The sequence below is a fragment of the Symphalangus syndactylus genome, chromosome 4 (genome assembly GCF_028878055.3).
Source record: "Symphalangus syndactylus isolate Jambi chromosome 4, NHGRI_mSymSyn1-v2.1_pri, whole genome shotgun sequence".
In the NCBI taxonomy this organism is placed as follows: domain Eukaryota; kingdom Metazoa; phylum Chordata; class Mammalia; order Primates; family Hylobatidae; genus Symphalangus; species Symphalangus syndactylus.
Genome location: NC_072426.2, coordinates 124577481 through 124599127, shown reverse-complemented (window position 1 = coordinate 124599127; position 21647 = coordinate 124577481). Strand labels below are relative to the sequence as shown.

Sequence of the window (21647 nt, the reverse complement as noted above, 5' to 3'; positions counted from 1 at the left end):
TCTTTTGTAGAGACAGGGGCTGTGTTGCCCAAGCTGGTCTCCATCCCCTGGCCTCAAGTGATCCTTGACCTCCCAAAGTGTTGGGATTACAGGTGTGAGCCAACATGCCTGACCCATGTTTGCATCTCTCTTTTTTTTCTTCTTTTTTTACTGCTCCTTATGGAGCAGGGCTAGCTAATCCGTAGGCAGTGTGCTCGGAGTTGGCTTGATATGAATTTTTTGTTAGCCCTCTTATTACAGTTGAGGAGTAAAGGAGGGGTTAGAAGGGAAGTTAAAGATAGTAGAGAAGGTGAGAAATAATAAACTAGAATCCCATGATGCAACCCATGGGCATGGGTAGACCCTTATTATATTTTCCTGTGTCATCACAGATACTTGCCTGCCTCTGTAGTAGCTGTTTAATTTGGGTCTACAAATGCTTATTCATAGAGGACATCCTTCCTGCCTTGGAAGATGCATTAGTTAGGGACAAAGAATGTACAGAAGTGGCAGCTTTATTTCTTAACTCTTCACATTCCAACCCCGAAAATTCCAAAATCAAGAACCTTAAAAACAAAATCATTTCAAATTGTAAATAAAGTCATCCAGGGTTACCAGTTGCTCTCCTGTGAGTTCTCTGCCCCTGGGACTAAATCTGCATGCATTCTCTTCCCAGCCCTGTGTGCAAGCAACAGCTTCAGCTACAGTGCCTACTCTGTGTATAATGTTAGGTCCAAAGGCACAGGAGGGTCGCAGGAGAGCCAGAGAGAGTAGTACAATAGGGAACAAGAAGTCAGAGAAGTCTAGATTGTTGGCTCTTGAAATAGTGGCATTAATCCATTTTTGGTAGTAGATTACATTGGTGTAGACTCCAGGAGGAGATTTACCACATTCTAATCCCCAGCTTACTACTCCTGTCTGGATCCATACACCATCAATGTGACACGACAGAGGCCCTCCAGAATCACCCTAAGGAAGAAATAAAAGGTAATGAGCATAGTGAAAAGAGGCATGAAGAAGAGAGTAGTAATAAGGGATGGAGAATTCTTTAAAACTGGGCCATGAGACCCATGGAGCTGTGGAACCCTGCAGGGAGCTCGACTAATTGCTGCTTTAGGGAGATATCACAGGAATTTTAGAATCATAGAATTGAAATTGTCAGGGACCTTAGTGAAATATATTAGTAATTTCAAAATATTTGTCTGTGTCAAAAAGAGAAATAAAACTAATGGGATGATTTTTTCACTAAAGATAAATTTATTCAAATGAATGAACTGCCTTAATTTCCTGTTCTTACTGCTCTTTTTTAGTATTAAGTAATCCATTCTTACCTAAAATGATAGTGATAATAGTTGGTAGTAGTCTTCCAGTCTTGTTCTCTTTCTTTTTTATAACAGCTTTACTGTCATATAAGTACATACTACACAATTCAGTGGTTTTTAGTATATTTACAGTGTTGTACAACCATCACCACAACCCATTTTAGAACATTTTTATCACTCTAAAAAGAAACCTCATACCCATTTGTAATTATCCCCATTTCTTCCCAACCCTCCCAGCTAGGCCAACCAGTAGTCCACCCTCTGCCTCTATGGATTTGCCTATTTTAGACATTTCATATAAATGGAATCATGTAATATCTGGCCTTTTGTGTCTGGCTTGTTTCAGTTAGCACATTCTTTTCAAGGTTCATTCATGTTGTATCAGTACTCCACTCCTTTTTAGGGCTGAATAATATTCCATTGTATGGATGTACCACTTGGTGTTTCTGCATTCATCACCTAATGGACATTGCGATTGCTTCCATTATTTGGGCTATTATATTATAAATAATGCTTCTGTGGCCCAGCATGATGGTTCATGTCTGTAATCCTAGTGCCTTGGGAGGGCAAGGCAGGAGGATCAGGCCAGGCATTTGAGACCAACCTGGGCAACCTAGTGGAACCCTGTCTCTACAAAACAAATAAATAAATAAATAGCTGCTATGGTGGCATATGCCTGTCATCCCAACCACTCGGGAAGCTGAGGCAGAAGTATTGCTTGAACCAAGTTTACAGTGAACTATGATCCTGCCACTGTTCTCCAGCTTAGGTGACAGAGCAAGACCCTGTTTCTAAAATAATAATCATGCTGCTGTGAACGCTTGTGTACCGGTTTTTTCTTTGTTTGTTTATTTAGAGATGGGGTCTCCCTGTTTTGCCCAGGCTGGTCTTGAACTCCTGGGCCGAAGTGATACTTCTGCCACAGCCTTCTGAGTAGCTGAGATTACAGGTGGAAGCCACTATGCCCAGCTCACGTGCAAGTTTTTGTACGGACATATTTTTATCTTTCTTGGTCGTATACCTAGGAGTGGAATTTCTGGGTCATATGGTAATTCTATGTTTAACCTTTGACGAACTGCCAAACAGTTTTTCAAAGAGGCTGCACCATTTTATATTATCACCAACAGTGTTTGAAGGCTCCAGTTTCTCTACATTTGCATATCTTTATACCAATTCGACATTTGTAGATCTTTAGAAAAATATCTATTCAGATTCTTTGCTCTTTTAAAAATTGTGCTCTTTTTATGATCGAGTTACAAGTGTTCTTTTTTCTAGATACAGATCCCTTACATATATGATTTGCCAATATTTTCTTCCATTTCATAGGCTACCTTTTTACTTTGTTGATGGTGTCCATCGAAGAATAAAAGTTCTGAATTTCGAAGAACTCTAATCTACTTTTTTTGTTGTTGCTTATGCTTTTGATAACATATCTAAGAAAATGTTGCCTAATCAAGGTCACAAAGACCTATCTATATGTTTTTTCCTAAAGGTGCTATAGTTTAGCTCTTATATTTAGGTCTTAGATCCATTTTGAGTTAATTTGGTATATGGTGAGGTCAGGGTCCAAGTTCATTCTTTTGCATGTGGTTATCTACTTGTCCCAGCATCATTTGTTGAAATGACTATTATTTGTTCATTGAATTGATTCAATACCAATGTTTAAAATTAATTGACCATAAATATAAGGATTTATTTCTGTATGCTCAATCCTATTTCATTGATCTATGTATGTCTCTCCTTATGTTAGTACCACACTGGCTTGATTACTGTTAGTTTTGAAATATGAAAAATGTGAGTCCTTCAATTTGTTTCTTGTTTTTCAGGATTGTTTTGGGCCCCTTGAATTTCCATATGCATTTTAGGATCAGCTTGCCAATTTCTGCAAAGAAACCAGCTGGGTTTTCATAGGGATTACTTTGAATCTGTAGATCCATTTGGAGAATACTGCAATTTAAACAATATTAACTTTATTCCTATTTTATTCTTTTTAAAACTGTTATAAATGGAATATTGTTTTCTTAAATGTTTCCTTAAATTATTCATTGTGACTACATAGAAATACAGTTGGTTTTTTTTTTTTTTTGAGGCAGTCTCGCTTTGTTGCCCCGCCCAGGCTGGAGTGCAGTGGAAAGATCTCAGCTCACTGCAACCTCCACCTCCCGGGTTCAAGCATTTCTCCTGCCTCAGCCTCATGAGTAGCTGGGATTACAGGCACCCTGCCACTACGCCCAGCAAGGTTTTGTATTTTTAGTAGATGGGGTTTCACCATGTTGGTCAGGCTGGTCTTGAACTCCTGAACTCAAGCAATCCACCTGCCTTGGCCTCCCAAAATTCTGGTATTACAGGTCTGAGCCACTGCACCCAGCCTACAGTTGCTTTTAGTATATTGTCCCTATATCCTTCAGTTTTGCTGAATGTGTTTATTAGTTCTAATGTTTGGGGGGTGGCATTCCTTTAGATTTTCTATTCATAAAATCATGTCATCTGTGAATAGAGATAGTTTTACTGTTTCTTTGCAATCTGGATGTCTTTTTATTTGTCTCTTGCTTATTAATTCTGGCTAGAACCTCCAATACAGTGTTGCATAGAAATGGCCAGAGTAGACATCCTTGTCTCTTTCCTGACCTTATGGCAAAAGCATATAGTATTTTACCATGAAGTATTTTAGCTGTGGGTTTTTTTCTAGTTGCACTTGATCGAGTTGAAAAACTGCACTCATCTCATTGTTGAGTGTTTTTTTTAATGTGAAGGGTTGTGGGATTTTTGTCAAATGTTTTTTCCATATTTATTGACATGATCATATGGTTTTTGCTCTTTATTCTAAGAACATGCTATATTAACATTGATTGATTTCTGGATTTTAAACCAACCTAAGTTTCCTGGGATAAATCCCAGTTGTTTATGGTATGTCCTTTTTATTTTTTTGAAAAATAAAAAAAGAGATAGGGTCTCACTTTATCTCCCAGGCTGGAATGTGGTGGCACAAACACTGCTCACTGTGGCCTCGACCTCCCAGTCTCAAGTGATCATCCCACCGCAGCCTACCAAGTAGCTCGGACTACAGGTGGCTAATTTTTAAAATCTTTTGTAGAAAGGAGGTCTCACTATGTTGCTCAGGCTAGTCTTGAACTCCTGACCTCAAGTGATCCTGCCGTCTTGGCCTCTCAAAGTGCTGGGATTACAAGGCTTGAGTCACCACATCCTAAAAAGAATCCACATACCCATTTGTAATTACACCCAGTTTGGATTTTGAGGTCAGCCAACTTGACTTCCTGTTGAAACAAGAAATAGGCATTCAGGTATATATAATCCTTTTTATATGTTGTTGGATTTGGTTCGTTGAGGATTTTTGCACCTCTATTCATAAAAGATGCTGGTCTATAGCTTCCTTGTGATGCCTTTGTCAGATTTTGTTCTCGGTAATACTGATCTCAGAATGAGTTGGGAAGTGTTCCCTCTCTTTTTCTTTTTTTTTTGGAGACAGAATCTTGCTCTGTCACCCAGGCTGGAGTACAGTGGCATGGTCTTGACTTACTGAAACCTCTGCCTCCCAGGTTCAAGTGATTCTCCTCCCTCAGCCTCCTCAGTAGCTGGGATTACAGGCATGAGCCACCACACCCAAGGTTTTACCATGTAGGCCAGGCTGGTCCCAAACTCCTGACTTCAGATGATCTGCCTGCGTCGGCCTCCCAAAGTGCTGGGATTACAGGTGTGAGCCACTGTGCCCAGTCCCCTCTTTTATTTTTCAAAAGAACTTGTGTAGAATTGGTATTAATTATTATTATTATTGTTGTTTTTTTTCTTTAAAAGCAATTTATTTCTGATTACAAAATACAAGTGAGGAGCACGGGCGATGCGTGTAACCCCTTGGTTGTGCATCTTCCCAGTCTATTTCTGCTTCTAGAAATACCCTATGTACAACAGCAAGCTCATGCTGTCCCCAAGTGCTTGCACATGCTAACAGCTGCAGAGTATATGACCAGGTGGAAAGTCCAACAGATGTCCCATTCACAAGATAGGGCCCTCCAATCAGTCTTCTGGCTCCCTTTCACTAACAGTGACTCGTTGGTCTTCCTATTGGTCATAGATAAATGACACCTGCACAATTCTCCGAGTGCTTTCAAGAAACTTCGGGAGGCAGTGACTAAGACCCTTTCCTTGCTCCCAGCTTCCTATGTCCCAGGCTGCCTGTAGCACCTGGACTGCTGCTGCCCCTGGGTCCTGTACATTCCAGGGCAACGATGGAGGAAGGGCAGGCCACGCATGAGGAATTAACAGTCTTTATTGGGCTCAGACCAGGAGTCCGTGGGTCTTGAGGACCTCTGTGTATTTGTCAGTTTTCTTCTCCACGTTTTTCTCGGCCTGTTTCCGTAGCCTCATGAGCTGTTTCTTCTTCCGGTAGTGGATCTTGGCTTTCTCTTTCCTCTTCTCCTCCAGGGTGGCTGTCACTGCCTGGTACTTCCAGCCAACCTCGTGAGCCAGGCGCCCCAGATAGGCAAACTTTCTTGTAGGCTTCAGACGCACAACCTTGAGGGCAGCAGAAACCACCATCCGCTTTTTCTTGTCGTAGGGCGGTGGGATGCCGTCAAACACCTTGAGGCGGTCCAGAGCGGCCTGGCCTCGCTTGGTCTTGTGGGGCAGCATACCTCGCACGGTCCGCCAGAAGATGCGGCTGGGGGCCCAGAAGTGGTAGGGGCCTCGGGTAGGGTTGGTGTTCATCCGTTTGCGGAGGAAAGCCAGGTACTTCAACTTGTTTCTGTAGAAATTGCCAGAAATGTTGATGCCTTCGCAGCGTACGACCACCACCTTCCAGCCCAGCAGTTCCTGTTTAGCCACGATGGCTGCCAGGCGGCCCAGGAGATGGCCTCGGCCGTCAAGCACCAGGACCTGCACCTCCGCCATCTTCGGCAGCCGCTTGGGAAAATATTATTACTGTTTTTGAGACAGAATCTCACTCTGTCACCCAGGCTGGAATGCAGTGGTGCGATCTCGGCTCACTGCAACCTCTGCCTCCCAGATTCAAGCGATTCTCATGCCTCAGCCTCCCGAGTAGCTGGGAATACAGGCACGTGCCACCATGCCCGGCTAATTTTTTATTTTTTGTAGAGACGGGGTTTTGCCATGTTTGTTAGGCTCGTCTCGAACTCCTGGCCTCAAGTGACCTGCCCACCTTGGCCTCCTAAAGTGCTGGGGTTAGAGGTATGAGCCACTGCCTGTGGCCAGAATTGGGATTAATTATTTAAATGTTTGGTATAATTCATCAATGAATTCTACCTGGACCTGGTCTTTTATTTGTTGGTAGTTTTTTTTTAAATCACAAATGCAATCTCTTTACTTTTTATTAGGTTTATGCAGACCATCTATTTCTTCTTAGGTAAGTTATGGTAGTTTGTGTGTTTCTAGGAATTTGTCCATATCATCTTAGTTATCTAATTTTTTGGCATACTGTTATTCATAATAGTGTCTTACAAATTATTTTTATTTCTGTAAGGTTGGTAGTAATGTTCCAGTTTTATTCTTAACTTTAGTAATTTCAGTCTTTTTTTTCTTGCTCAGTTTAGCTAAAGTTTTTTTTCAATTTTATTGATCTTTTTAAAAACCAACTTTTGCTTTTGTTTATTTTCTCTATTGTCTTTCTGTTCTCTATTTCAGTAATTTCCACTATATCCCTTATTTCCTTCTTTGTATTTTCTTTAGGTTTAGTTGTTTCTTTTTTTTCTTTAAGACAGGGTCTCACTGTGTCACCCAGCCTGGAGCATAGTGGTGCAAATATAGCTACTGCAGCCTTGAACTCCTGGGCTCTAGCAATCCTCCCAAGTAGCTGGGACCACAAGTGTACCACCATGCCTGGCTGATTTTTTTTTTTTTTTAGAGATAGGGTCTCACTATATTGCCCAGGCTGGTCTCGAACTCCTGGGCTGAAAAAAAACTCCTACCTTATCCTCCCAAAGTGCTGCGATTACAGGTATGAGCCATCACACCCAGCCTTTTTAAAATTTTATTTATGTATATATATTTTTTTAAGAGACAGAGCCACAGAGTCTTGCTCTGTTGTCCAGGCTGGAGTGCAGTGGTGTGATCATAGCTCACTACATATGTGAACTTCTGGGCTGAAGGGATCCTCCTGCCCCAGCCTCCTAAGTAGCTGGGACTACAGGCTTCTGCACCATACCCAGCTAACTTTTTAAATTTTTAGTAGAGACGGTCTCACTATGTTGCCCTGGCTGGTCTTGAACTTCTTTTTCCAGTGTCTTGTATGGAAGATTAGGTTACTGATTTGAGATTTATTGTTTAATGTAGGCATTTACAGTTATAAATTTGTCTCTAAGCACTACTTTAGCTGCATCCATAAGATTTGATATGTTGTTTCTTCATTTTTATTCATCTCAAAATATTTCCTAATTTAGCAGTGTGTTACTTTCCACATATTTGTGAATTTCCATATTTCTCTCTTATTTATTTCTAATTTCATTCCATTGTGATTAGAAAATATACTTTGTATAATTTTAATCCTTCCAACTTTATTGATGCTTGTTTTACAGCTTAGCATATGGTTTATTCTGGAGAATGTTCCATGGGCACTTAAGAAGAAAATATATTCTGCTCTTCTTAGGACTCTGTTTTTAAAATTTCTTATGGGAGTGACTTGTCTCTGACAAACAGTGCTTCGGATAACAGTTATAAATTGTGGACAGCATATAAAAGGCTACTCTCTGAAGGCAGTGGAGAGTGGCCAATAGCAGGCAGAAACTAGAGTCAATCCTTGGAAGAAAAGAATGACACTCTTTTTTTAAAAAATGGTTTTTCCCTTAAAGCAGGCCCCAGTCATTATCATGCATAGTGGCTGGAACTTAAAAAGAAACCCACAGTCTTACTGACTTGAGGAATCAGAGGATAGAGTTTAGAGCTACCTTAGCAGTTGGAAAGTGAAGGGAAATATACCAGAAAGGAGAGAGCCACAGAGAGAGAGTCCCAAGTTCTGCATATAAACTCTGCTCAAATTTCTGAATACACCTTGAATTACACGCATGTGCAGGTTAGACTCCAAGCAGCTCAGCTAAGGCTAAAATAACTGCTGATGCTTATCGCAGGAGAGATCCAATTTGGATTTTGAGGTCAGCCAAGTTGACTTCCCGTTGAAACAGGAAATCAACATTCTTTAGAGAAGCATAACAATCTGTACTCCCTACACCATGCTATTGACATTGTCCAGGATATATTCCAAAATGATTAGATATTAAAGTAAACAAAACAACAGGAAAATGTTTTCCAAGATAAACTGGAAAATGCTACTCATGAGAAAAAGCAATTGTTGGAGAATATCCCTGAGATAACTCAGATTGATTTTGGAATTAGCAGATAAGGATTTAAAGCAACTATTATAAGTGTGATCAACACATGTAAAGGAAAATATTTATAATATACAGCTAGAAAATCTTGGCAGAGATCTGGAAAATATATGTGGATGAGAGAAGGAGGGAATAAAACCAAATGGTCATTCTACAACTAAAAAATAAAATGTCTGAAATAAAAACTTCACTAGATGGACTTAAAATGTAGATGACAGCAGAAAGAGGCAGTGATCTTCAGTATAGATCAATTTAAAAGTATCCAATTTGAAGAACAGAGAGAAAAACATAAAAATAAAGTGGACTTGTGTGAAAATACCAAAAGGTATAACTTAACAAGTTTATGGTTTCATCTAGAAGGGGAGGAGAGAGAAATGAGGCAGAATAGTTTTTGAAGAAATCATTACTGAAAAATTTCCAAGTGTTGGTGAAATATGTTAAAGAATAGATTTAAAAAATCAAAAACTCAGTGAACCCCAAATAGGACAAAGGCAAAGAAAACCACACCTAGTACAACATGTTCAAACTGCTGACAATCAAAGGTAAAGAAAAAAATACTGAAAGCAGCCAGAGCAAAACAACACATTGCACTCAATGGAATGAAGATGCAAATAATGGCCGATTTTTCATCAGTTATGACCAGGAGACAATAGAACGACATCTTTTAGGTATAGAATGAAATGTTCTTTTTTTTTTTTTTGAGACGGAGTCTCGCTTTGTCACCCAGGCTGGAGTGCAGTGGCGCTATCTGGGCTCACTGCAAGCTCCGCCTCCCAGGTTCATGCCATTCTCCTGCCTCAGCCTCTCCGAGTAGCTGGGACTACAGGCGCCCGCCACCACGCCCGGCTAATTTTTTGTATTTTTAGTAGAGACGAGGTTTCACCGTGGTCTCGATCTCCTGACCTCGTGATCCGCCCGCCTCGGCCTCCCAAAGTGCTGGGATTACAAGCGTGAGCCACCGCGCCCGGCCGAATGAAATGTTCTTAACTTGAAAAAATTTAAAAGTTGGCAATTCTGCTTCAACCTCATAATATACTTATGAAAATATACAGGTCTATAGAAGTCCAGCAACCCAAGGAGGAAGGATTGCTTGAGGCCAGGAATTTGGGATCAGCCAGAGCAACATAGTGAGACCTCATCTCTATAAAAAAATGAAAAAAGTATGTGGGCCTGGTGAGGTGTGAGCTTGTAGTCCCAGCTACTCAGGAGGCTGAGGTGGGAGGATGACTGATTGAACCCAGGAGCTGAAGGCTGGTAGTAAGCTATGATCATGCCACTGTACTCCAGCCTGAGTGACAGAGCAAGGCTCTGTCTCTAATTTAAAAAAAAAAAAAAAAAAAAAAGTCCAATGACCAGTGGTTAACATTGGTCTAGATCAATAGTCTTATAGTTGAAGAAATTGATTTCACGGATAGAAGTTAAGTGATTTGTCCAGGGTAACGTAAGAGTTATTCTTAGAACCCTCATCTCCTGACTCCCAATCCACTATTATTTACAGATAGGAAAACCTGGATCCAAATTAAGATCTCATGTTTAAAAAAAAATTCTCTAGAGCAAACCCTGACCTTGCAACTATCCTTCATGTTTTGAGTATCACCAGCACAAATCTTGTCTTCCTTGATGACTGGCTCCAGTACTGGCAAGAAGATACTGATGGGGTTGTAGAGTTGTTCACAAGCCTGGCGGTCAATAATGGGTACTTCTGCTTCCTGAAGGGTAGAATGGTAATCTCTATCTGTGGAGGAAGACAGGAACAAAAGATTAAAGCAACCTGGAAAAGTGCAGGGGCAGCATTCAGTCATGATGTGCAGGAGTCTCTGAATGGGAATCCAAAAGCAGCTTACAATGCCTTTCCAATCATATTTGCTTATGGATGGATCTTTTGGTACACTTAAATCTAAAACTCAGTAATTCTAAATTATTTCTGCTTCTTTGAGGTTTTTTTAAATTGAGCCATTGTTCTAAATGACGAGTACTTCCGATAAATTCTGATTAAGTAAAGGTATGAGTATTCTAAAGGAGTCTAAAACTTCTTCCTTTCCCATTTTTTTGGCTTCTAGATCAGTTCCTGTCTTCTCTCTACTCCAACCTGCGAAAGAGTTGACACAAAACTTGAAAAATAGTTAAAAAACACTAGACTCTCTCCAAACTTTAAATCAGGCTTATTAACCTCTGTTTGAGAGGGGAAGTTATGTGTTTAAATTGTTAGTATCTGCTCTTCCAGCTATAGCTAGACTCTGCAAGATGTAAGAGTAAATAACATAAAAATATAAATGTCAAAAAAGATATTTTATTTAAGAACTTATAGATAATATCATTAGGTTGATCTGGTTTTGTTGAAAAATATTTGCCATGGTAAGGATATGCCTAGAATATGAATGTTCTGGACTACAAGAGGGTTACATGTATAAAACAACCCTTCTCTCTGCCCATCCTCACCTGAACTTTCCTTAACTTTTCCCCATCCAGTCACCCAACAGAAGGCTGGAATTGCCAACTGCTTTGTGATATTGGGCAAGCAAATAGGCAGGATGGCAGAAGTAAAGGTGACTTGAGAGGACAGTTTCAACAAGGCGACGTCTGCCGTTGTATCTTGGTACTTGGGATGGATGACGATTTTGGACACGTAGTACTTCACACTTTTACTTGAGTCATCTACTTTAATTGATCCCAGCCACACAGCATATGAAAAAGTAGTCCAGGTCCTATGGGGAAAAGAAAGGAGACCTGCTTATGACCTGCAGCTGGGTCAGAACAAGCTGCCTATATGTAGCACTAAGTCTCTAGTCAAGAAAGAAGGGTAGCCAACTGGGAATTAACCATGATGCTTCCAACTTCAACTAGGGTTGATTTGTCTCCTTCTCTCCTGTCTTTCTCTCTCCCCGTCCTTCCCTGACCACTCTTTCTGTGGTCTCTTCCTAGAGGCCTGTGGCTTGAGTTTTGTCCTGTATTTTCTCTCCGGTTCTCTCATTTACCTCTCCCATTCTCCATGGTTTCAGCCATCACCTGTATGCTTAATAGACATTGCTGTTTATTGTCCGTACTGATTTCTGTTCTAAGCACTAGACCTTCATTTCTGAATAAAATTTTAAAGCAAAATATAACCACAGTTACACATACGCACAGTTAAAATGCCAGGTAGTTTGATAAGATGTACAAAATAAATAAATAAATAAATAACAAGTTCTCTGCCCCACCACCCTCAGTTCAAACTATTTAGAGGCAATGACTTTCAACTCTTTTAGGTCTTAGTAATTTTCAAGTGTTTTCAAGAAACTCTATATATAGCTGTTTCTTGATTTTTCTTTTTCAGTTTTAGAATCCTGAGTTCCTAGTGTGGAAGGTGAGGATTGAGCTTTCTTACACATCGCTGTCTGCCCCCCACCTCCCACTTCCGTTTCACCCATCCTCCTAGCCAGTGTTATAACTTTTTGTTAGATCAGTATTTAATGCGTTTGTTCTTGTGACTATGTAAACATTATTCACTACTGGGTCCTATTGAGTGATTACATTTCTTATAAAACGTTTTGCTTCTCCTGGAGTTGATAAGTGGGCTCACTTTGGTTTTTTGTTTTTATCTTTATACCCATCACCAGTCTCATTCCCCAGGCTCTCCACCAGAAGTGTAAATCTCCTCTCATTTTGTTCAAACTTGTCAGGCATTCTATCAATACTATCTTTTTTTTGGAGCCCTCTGCCCACTTCTTCTAATCTGGGCTGCTGCACAGCCATCACCTTGGCACTTTCTTTATCCTTTATGACTTTCTTAGGGATTCTTTTCTGTGTTTTATTCCCCTTTTGTCTGGATCCTGTGTTTTCCTGTTTTTCCCCCTTGATTTTGGTGGAGCAGATTCTCCTATGGCTTCTTGAGAAAATGTGCATGAGAGGTAACATTTTTGCTGCTTTGTGTATTTGAAAATGTTTTACTTCTATCCCACATCTGATTGATACTTTGCATATGGGTAGAATTCTAAGTTGGAAATAATTTTCTTTTAGCATTTTGAAGTTATTACTCTATTTTCTTTGAGTTTTTTTTAAACTTAATTTTTTTTAGCGACAGGGTCTCACTCTATCGCCCAGGCTGGAATGCATGGCGCAATCATAGCTCACTGCAGCCTTGAACTCCTGGGCTCAAGTGATCCTTCCACCTCAGCCTCATGAGTAGCTGGGATTACAGGTGCAAGCCACCACACCTGGCTTATTTTCTTTGAACTTTTAGTGTTGTTATTGAAGAGTCCTGGATTTTAATTTCTGTGTGTATTAGTTATCAATTGTTGCATAACAAATGATCATAAAACTTAGTGGCTTAAAACAACAAATATTTATCTCATAGTTTTTATGGGTCAGGAATCAGGTGTGACTTAGTTGAGTACCATTGACTCAAGGTCTCTCATGTGGCTGCAATCAAGGTGAGCTGCAGCTGCAATCAAAGTAAGCTGCAGTCATCTTATTCGGGAAGATTTGTGTCCAAACTCACTTATGTTGGTAGGCTTTGGGTCTTCTTGCTGTTGACTAGAGATGCGGGTTCCACATGGGCCTCTCCATAGGGATACTCACCACATGACAAGTTGCTTCTCTCACAGCAGTGGCTCTTAGAGCTCAGATTGTGTTTATGACCCAAAAAAACTTATGACAAAAATCTCCTGACTGGTATTTAGAAGGTGATTTGGCAAAAAATAAGAAAAGTCTTTAATATAGTGCCTGTCTCCAACTTTCCTTTTTCTACTTCAATGCCCTGTCTCTAGTTGTTCCAGGTTTGATAGTCTGACATGACTTGAGTTTCCTTCTGCCTTACCTATCTTACCACTTTCATTTGTCTGTTGGTTCATTCATGAAGTGATGCAAATATTCACTGAGAACCTGTCTGTGTGTTAGCTGCCAGCTAGAACTCACGGTTGTATGCAGTGTGCTGCTGTCAGTATCCACCTCTCACTGACGAGGGAACCTCCACAGATAAAGTTGTGGTTCAAGTGTAGGCTGACCTGCCAAGGCCAGCACCCTGCAGCAGCATCCTGGCCACCTACAACATGGCTTGAGTATACAGGTCGCCCACACACTAGAGAAAGAGAAGAAAGGGAAATGTGGAAACCTAGGAGTCCTGTTTCTCTGGTCCCCACCTTATCATCATTCCCAAACTCCCATCTATTCCTAGGATCTGAACCCTTCCTAGACACCATACTCTATCCTATTCTGGTTCCACACCCAGCAGTCTCGGGCTCAAAATGGAGACCACTCACCTGATTGCAGCTCTTTCTTTTTGGGAAAAGAGCATGAGCAAGACCCTGAGGAAGAAATCAGGTATCATTAACACATAGTAACACATCTAATATCTAGATTCACTGAACACAGAGCCTTCCTTTATATTTAAATTTTCCAGATTGGTGTTAAAGGCCAAAATTTTCAAATGCCTTCTACCTATTAGTGGGAATCTTCACAAACATACTTACCTGCCTTCTTTAGCAGCATACATGGAACATAATTTAACTTAAAATTTTTTTTTTTTTTTTTTTAAAACCGGGGATAGTGGCTCATGCCTGTAATCCTGGTGCTTTGGGAGGATGAGGTGGGAGAACTGCTTGAGGCCAGGAGTGTATGACCAGCCTGGGCAACATAGTGAAACCAGGTCTCTAAAAAAAAAATTGAAAAAAAAAAAAAAAAAAAAAGATTTCCACATGTCCCTTTCTCTTCTTTCTCTAGTGTGCTGGTGACCTGTATACTCAAGCCATGTTGTAGGTGGCCAGGATGCTGCTGCAGGGCACTGGCCTTGGCAGGTCAGCCTACACTTGGATCACATCTTTATCTGTGGAGGTTCCCTTGTCAGTGAGAGGTGGATACTGACAACAGCACACTGCATACAAGTGTGAGCTCTAGCTGGTAGCTAGCACACAGACAGGTTCTCAGTGAATATTTGCATGACTACATAAATGAACCAACAGACAAATGAAAGTGGTAAGATTGACTGGGCATGGTGGCTCACGCCTATAACTCCAGCAATTTGGGAGGCTGAGGCGGGTGGATTGCTCAAGTCCAGGAGTTCAAAACCAGCCTGGGCAACATGGCCAAACACCGTCTCTACAAAAAATATAAAGAAATTAGCCTGGCATGATGGTGCATGCCTGTAGTCCCAGCTACTTGGGAGGCTGAGGCAGGAGGATTGCCTGAGCCCGGGAGGTGGAGGATGCAGTGAGTTTAGATCATGCCACTGCACTCCAGCCTGGGCGAGAGAGTGAGACCCTGTCTGGAAAAAAAAGTGGCGAGATAGGTAGGGCAGAAGGAAACCCTAGGTCACATCGGACTCTCAAACTAGGGATGACCAGAGACAGGGCACAGAAGTAGAAAAAGGAATGTTGGAGACAGGTGCTATATTAGAGACTTTTCTTACTTTTCGCAAAATACAGTCAGGGTTTTTTTGTTTTGTTTTGTTTTTTTTTTTGTCTTCAGCTCTTTTGGGCCACAAACACAACAGGTGTGGTTGTACGCCTGTAGTCCCAGCTACTAGGGAGGCTCAGGTGGGAGGATTGCTTGAACCCAGGAGTTTGAGGTTGCAGTGGGCTATGATTGCACCACTGCACTCTAACCTGGGTGACAGAGTGAGACTCTGTCTCTTAAAAAAAAAATTATGCTCTATGAAGATTCAAATTTAACTTTTACTTGATTCAAGGTCACCATCAGGAATATGAAGTGTGTTAGTTTATAAATACAATGATGCTCTCAGATGCGGTTGAGGTTGCAAGCTGTTTACTTTTGTGCTATTTGGTTTAACTGAATTGGCATTTTGCAGTTATTTGTGTATCTTTCTTCTTTGCTAACTGTTAAGTTTTTTGCTCTCTCAGCATACCCTTTATTGTTTTTTGTTTTTTGCGGGGACAGGGTCTTACTCTGTTGCCCAGGCTGAGGTGCAGTGGTGCTATCTTGGCTTACTGCAACCTCTACTTTCGAGGCTCAAGCACTTCTCCTGCCTCAGCCTCTTGAGTAGCTGGGACTACAGGTGCCCGCCACCACGCCCGGCTAATTTTTGTATTTTTTGTAGAGATGAGGTTTCACCATGTTGCCCAGGCTGGTCTTGAACTCCTGATCTCAGGTGATCTGCCCGCCTCGGCCTCCCAAAGTGCTGGGATTACAGGCGTGAGCCACTGTGCCTGGCCAGTATACCCTTCTTTTAAATCCTTGTGGGCCAGAAAAATATATGAACAAGCGTATACCTGAAATCATTGAACAGTCTTTGCTCTTCCAGTTCCCTCTGCTTGAGATGCTCTTTTCCTGGATCCCCTTAGCTAATTTACTTATCTCCTTCAGTTCTGCTCAAATGACTCCTTCTTAGTGAGGCCTTCTTTAACTACCCTTCTAAAGATTGCAACACTCCTGCCCCTGTACTTCACATGCCCCTTTCCTTTCAGAGTACTTATTACCTTCTAACATGCCTTATAATTTACACATTTAATATGTGCGTTGATTATAAGTCCCATGAAGATAGGGATCTTGTGGGTGTGTGTGTGTACTGCTATTTCCAATCAGGAGCATTGGAACAGTGCTGGGTATATAGTAGCCTCTCTGGACCTTCTCAGGCCATGCTACTCATAACTAACATCCCATGGGTGAAATGTCACATTGTTCTATATGATGCCCTCTTGAGTAAAAATCCTCTGCCTCTCCCTTCTCAGCCCCACCCTGGTGCTCACCTGAGATCCCCAGCACAAGGAGCAGTGTGAAGGCACAGCCAGCAGGGCCCATGTCTCTGTCCTCAGAGCCAGCACTTCCTGCTTCCTGGACTCAGGTTCCCAGGAAGAGACCAATGGGGAGCCACTAGAACTAGCTTCTCCTCCTAGATGGATTCCTCTGCTTCACCCCCTCCTCTGCTTTGGTCTTTACCCCCTGCCAGATCCTGAAGGGACCAGACTTCAGAAGTGCAGCTGCAGGACCCAGGGGAGGAACTGGGTCTGCGGCGCCCCCTGCTGTCCTGGGAGAGCAGGATTTCTGGGGTTTCTGCCTGTGGTGTTGAGGAGTGGCTGGTTGAGGGCACTAGAAGAAACAGGACCCTGTCTCTAGCAAGGAGATAGAAGGTGGACAGGATTCTCCAAAAGCAAGAAATGGAAAAGAGGAAATGAACCCAGTATCTGGTTAATTTTTCTGAGTTTTTTTGTTTGTTTGTTTTCATTTCTGTTACAGTGTTAGCTGCACTGCAAGTCAGGTTTCCTGGGAAATAGACTCTAAGACAGAGATTTGTGTGCAGGAAATTTATTTTAGAGTGTTCTCAGGATCAGCACCTCTTGGATGGGTAGTAGGACTGGTTAGAGGGAGAGTTGAACTGTGATGCGTTTGCAACAGAGGCCTCAGCCTATCTCACAAGTTTCTCTGGAGCCGAGGTGGCCCTCAGAGATTTTCTGTACTGAGCTAAGAAGGATGCGCTCTTAGAGGTCTGCATCATTGGATGCAGGCCACCTCCTAGGAGGGGGCATTACCTTGGGTGAGGTGGCTCTGTTGGCAGTTCTTGGGATAAGACTTAGCTGTGAACTGTCAGCAGCCAACACTCCTAGCTGCTAAGGGAATGAATGCTTCAGTTCTAAAGGGGGGTCTGGATGGTACACCACAACATCTACCTCAGAAATCTTCGCTGTGCCTTTTGTTTTCTGTGCCAATTGTTTGTAGGGTGCTAGGTCTGTGGAAGCAGAATTCAATGAACTATTAAAATGTTACTGCTCTCTTGCAACTTAAAATATTGAGATGCTTGAAAGAAACATATAAATAGTTTAAAAGTAATAGGCCAGGCGCGGTAGCTCATGCCTATAATCCCAGCACTTTGGGAGGCCGAGGTGGGTGGATCACCTGAGGTCAGGAGTTTGAGACCATCCTGGCCAACATGGTGAAATCCCATCTCTACTAAAAATACAAAAATTAGCTGGGTGTAGTGGCGTGCACCTGTAGTCCCAGCTACTCGGGGGGCTGAGGCAGGAGAACCCGGGAGGCGGAGGTTGCAGGGAGCCAAGATGGCGTCGCAGCACTCCAGCCTGGGTGACAGAGCAAGACTCCGTCTCAAAATAATAATAATAATAATAATAGAAGTGGCTGGGCGTGGTAGCTTACGCCTATTATCCCAGCACTTTGAAAGGCTGAACAGGGAGGATCCCTTAAGGCCAGGAGTTTGAGATCAGCCTGGGCAATACAGTGAGACCCTATATCTACAAAAATTTAAAAATTAGCCTGGTGTAGTGATGTGCACCTGAAGTCCCCAGCTACTCGGGAGGCTGAGGCAGGAGGATCACTTGAAGTCAGTAGTTCAAGGCTACATGAGCTGTGATTGTACCACTGTGCTCCAGCTTGGGCGACAGAAAGAACCTGTCTTAAATAATAATGGAAGACCAGAAAATGTAGTTATTTTGGTAAGAACTATTCAGTTACAGGCAACTGAGGCTCGCTTAAGCTAGCTCAAATCAAGAGGAGATTATTTTAAAGCTATTGTTTTGAGCTGAATTATGTCTCCTCAAAAATGTATCTTGAGGCTGGGCATGGTGGCTCATACCTGTAATCCCAGCATTCTGGGAGGCCGAGGCAGGTGGATCACGAGGTCAGGAGATCGAGACCATCCTGGCTAACACAGTGAAATCCTGTCTCTACTAAAAAATACAAAAAATTAGCCGGGTGTAGTGGCGGGCACCTGTAGTCCCAGCCACTCGGGAGGCTGAGGCAGGAGAATGGCGTGAACCCGGGAGGCAGAGCTTGCAGTGAGCCGAGATCGTGCCACTGCACTCCAGCCTGGGCGACAGAGCGAGACTTCGACTCAAAAAAAAAAAAAATGTATCTTGAAGTCCTAACCGCACTCCCATACCTCAGAGTATGACAATATTTGGAGATAAGGTCTTTAAAGAGGTAATTATATTAAAAAGAGGTCATTAGGTTGGGTTCTAATCTGATATGAGTGATGTCCTTAGAAGAGGAAATGTCATGTACGTGACATGTATAGAGGGATAAGACAGCTATTTACCAGCCTAGGATGCCTGAAAGAAATCCTTCCCTCACGGCCCTCAGAAAGAACCAGCCATGCTGATACCTTGATCTTGGACTTCCAGCCTCCAGAACTGTGAGAAAATAAATTTCTGTTGGTTAAGTTCATCTAGTCTGTGGTACTTTGTTACAGCAGCCCTAGCAAACTTATGTAGATGTCTATGGAACAGTAAGAACAGGATAACAGGGACACCTGGAGCTGCCATAGGACAACCCTGAAGACCAGAGCTGGAAAGGAGCTCTGGATTCATGACAGCTTAAGAGCTCATAGCAGGATCTTCTCTCTGGTTGTCTGCTATTAATATGGCTCAACCACATTCCGTGTCGTTTCTTTGTCCTACTGTAAACTGCTCAAGTTGTTCCCCTATTTTCAGTTCAGACTCCCAAGGCGTCTTATTTGGTACAGATTATCTTTTCTAACCAGGCTATAGGTTCATGGCCATGGATTAACTGTCCTTGGGGTAAGTACCCTTATATGGGAAGGTGAGAAGATGGGGATGCAGAAATATGGCCAGCTCAGCTGCAGGGGCTATTGTGTCAGGGCAGATGCCAGGTTTGCTGTATCTCAGTAAAGTAGCGTAAAGATGTTTACCTCTTTAAATACATTTTAAAAGATTTTAGAAGTGAACACGTGAAAAAAACTCTCCATTTGCTTTTTTAAGCAAACACTGCCACACCATGAATTTTTACCAAATTTATGTTTTTAAAATTCACTTGTTTTCATTTGTGTCTGCTTGGTGGGGATGAAAATCTCTCCTACTACTCTTACATTTGTGATAGTTTCTGAATGCATTTTTAATGGTCCTTGTTTTGTATATCCAATTTTTTTTGTGGTTTATGCATTCACTCTGGTTTTCTGCTGCTCACTGTGATTTTACCATTATACAATGACTCTTAGTATTTTTCACCTTAATTTTTTCTAAAATTAACATACAACCAGCAGTTTTCTCCAGCTCGTTTCATTGAAAAAAAAGATTTCTTATTCATAGCACAACCATCTATGTGAATATTCCAATTAATTTATGGTATTCACAGACAATTTTAGCTATTGAGTTAACTCGCTTAGTATAGTTTTTTTAGAAGGTCAGACCTCAGTTTGAGTTTGCCTTCTGATCATGATTAGAGTAAAGGTAGCTTATTATTCATTTTGCAGAGACCTGAAAGCTTTGGACAGATCTTTCTGTTGACTTAACCACAGGAGCAAAAAACTTGACCAGACAGTCCTTTCCCTCTGAGGATTTTGTGGTTGTCCCAGGTCTTTGGACTTCTTTTTTTTTTTTTTTTTTTGACATGGAGTCTCGCTCTGTCGCCCAGGATGGAGTGCAGTGGCGTGACTCGGCTCACTGCAACCTCTGCCTCACGGGTTCAAGCAATTCACCTGCCTCAGCCTCCCGAGTAGCTGGGACTACAGGCACCCGCCACCACGCCCAGCTAATTTTTAGTATTTTTAGTAGAGACGGGTTTTCACCATGTTAGCCAGTAAGGTCTCGAACTCCTGACCTTGTGATCCACCCGCCTCGGCCTCCCAAAGTGCTGGGATTACAGATGTGAGCTACCGTGCCCGGCTGGACTTTTATTAATACATCACTGGACAAATCGGAAGTACTGGCTTATACCAGTATGTTAGTTGGATTGCTCACAGAATCTCTCCTCTCCTTTGTTTAAATGTTTTGTAAATATATATTTCAGTTTTGGTGTCTGTTAAATTTAGTTGGAAATAAACTCTACATCAGTTACTGATGTAACTAAGGCACCAGTACTTTATTTTGAAAATTGGAAGGTAAAAGGAAGGAATTAAATAGTTATCCTACTTTTCCTGTATAAAGTGTAATTCAGAGTATCAAAATAGGTTTAGTTGGTGAGAGAAGAATTCCAACTAATAAATGTAGTTGGACCAGTAGCATTAGAAAATCACCACTTACAGCCCCTCATGAAATAATTGATTCAAGGAATGACTATCAAATCTTTAGATGAAAAGTTGATAGAGAGCTTAGGCTGTTACCATTTGAACCCTCTGATCAATCTTAGCATCACTAAAAGTGGGACAAGGCAGACATGTGCCTCCTGATGTTACCCCCTATGAAGTATCCTTGTTAAAAAAAAAAAGAAAGAAAAGCGAAACCTGAATCTCTAAAGCTACTTTCACTTGCAGCGAATATAAGGGATAAAGGAGTAAGTCAGATTACAACTTAAGGAAGTAAATAGTCAAATCCAGAATGTAGGACATTTTACAAAGCAGCTGACCCAGCTACTGTTGTAAGTCAATGTTATGAAGGTAAAAAAGGGAGAGAGACTGCTCTAGATTATAAGAAACTTAAGAGACATAAGTGTGTTTGGATCCTGATTTAACAAACCAAGTTATTATTAATCTTGACAGGTGTGATAATGGCATTTAGCTTTGTAAGAAAATATCTATTCCTAAAGAGAAAGGTGGGACCCTCCTAACCCTTTCTAAATCTAAGCTAAAATGATGTATCATTTTGGAGAAAGTTCCTCTGGTTTTCAGCCCACAGTGCTATTCTTTCATTTTCATTGGGTATGGCTATATTACCTTATTACCTTAAGCAAGTCACCTTTTCTCTAAGGCTTGTATTTTCCCATTGTACCATGAAGGTGCTGGAATCAGTTGATGATCTCAAAGATTAAATTATGCATTGCTTGTTTATCACCACATTTTATCTATTTATCTTTGCCTTTTGCCTACATTTTCTGTGTATAGTTTCTTCCTTTTTATTCAGTAATCAAGAAACATGTTGGATCTGCCATTTTACTGCTTCGCTGGCTCTTATAAGGAAGTGCCAAAGAGTTGGAAGCAAGAGAGTGGGAGCTTCCTGAACACAGCTCTTACAGTTTCTGCCTCTCTCATCATGCTGTGTCTTCAGGTCTTAGATTCTCTGTCCCCAGATTATTACTCTATGCTATCATTAAAGTTATCTTTAAATACCTGTGCCTTCGGTGGCTCACGCTTGTAATCCCAGCACTTTGGGAGGCCGAG

General features: G+C 41.6%; 3 protein-coding genes across 8 annotated transcripts in view; 1 reads left to right on the top strand and 2 right to left on the bottom strand.

The window, feature by feature from the left end:
- Window positions 1-21647, top strand: part of SH3D19 (SH3 domain containing 19) — a 206589-nt gene that overhangs the window by 35555 nt on the left and 149387 nt on the right. The window contains exon 1 of one of the 6 annotated variants that reach the window (XM_055276096.2): window positions 6650-6678. The exons of the other annotated variants lie outside the window; for them this stretch is intronic. Within the exon in view, the coding sequence (XP_055132071.1) occupies window positions 6654-6678 (25 nt within the window). The 5' untranslated portion in view covers window positions 6650-6653. Of the gene's footprint in view, window positions 1-6649; window positions 6679-21647 lie in introns of those variants that run through there. 6 annotated transcript variants of the gene reach the window in all.
- Window positions 496-16384, bottom strand: PRSS48 (serine protease 48). Its single transcript, XM_055276109.2, has 5 exons — window positions 16333-16384; window positions 13547-13709; window positions 11093-11358; window positions 10219-10388; window positions 496-948 (listed from the first exon to the last, which is right to left on the bottom strand). Exons 1-5 carry the CDS (start codon window positions 16382-16384, stop codon window positions 559-561), a joined length of 1041 nt encoding a protein of 346 aa, XP_055132084.1. The 3' UTR covers window positions 496-558.
- The window catches only part of LOC129481132 (large ribosomal subunit protein uL13-like), a 46746-nt gene continuing 30667 nt past the window's right edge, over window positions 5569-21647 (bottom strand). Inside the window, exon 2 of the mRNA XM_055276113.2 lies at window positions 5569-6206. Coding sequence (XP_055132088.1) covers window positions 5595-6206 — 612 coding nt within the window. The 3' untranslated portion in view covers window positions 5569-5594. The remainder of the gene's footprint in view (window positions 6207-21647) is intronic.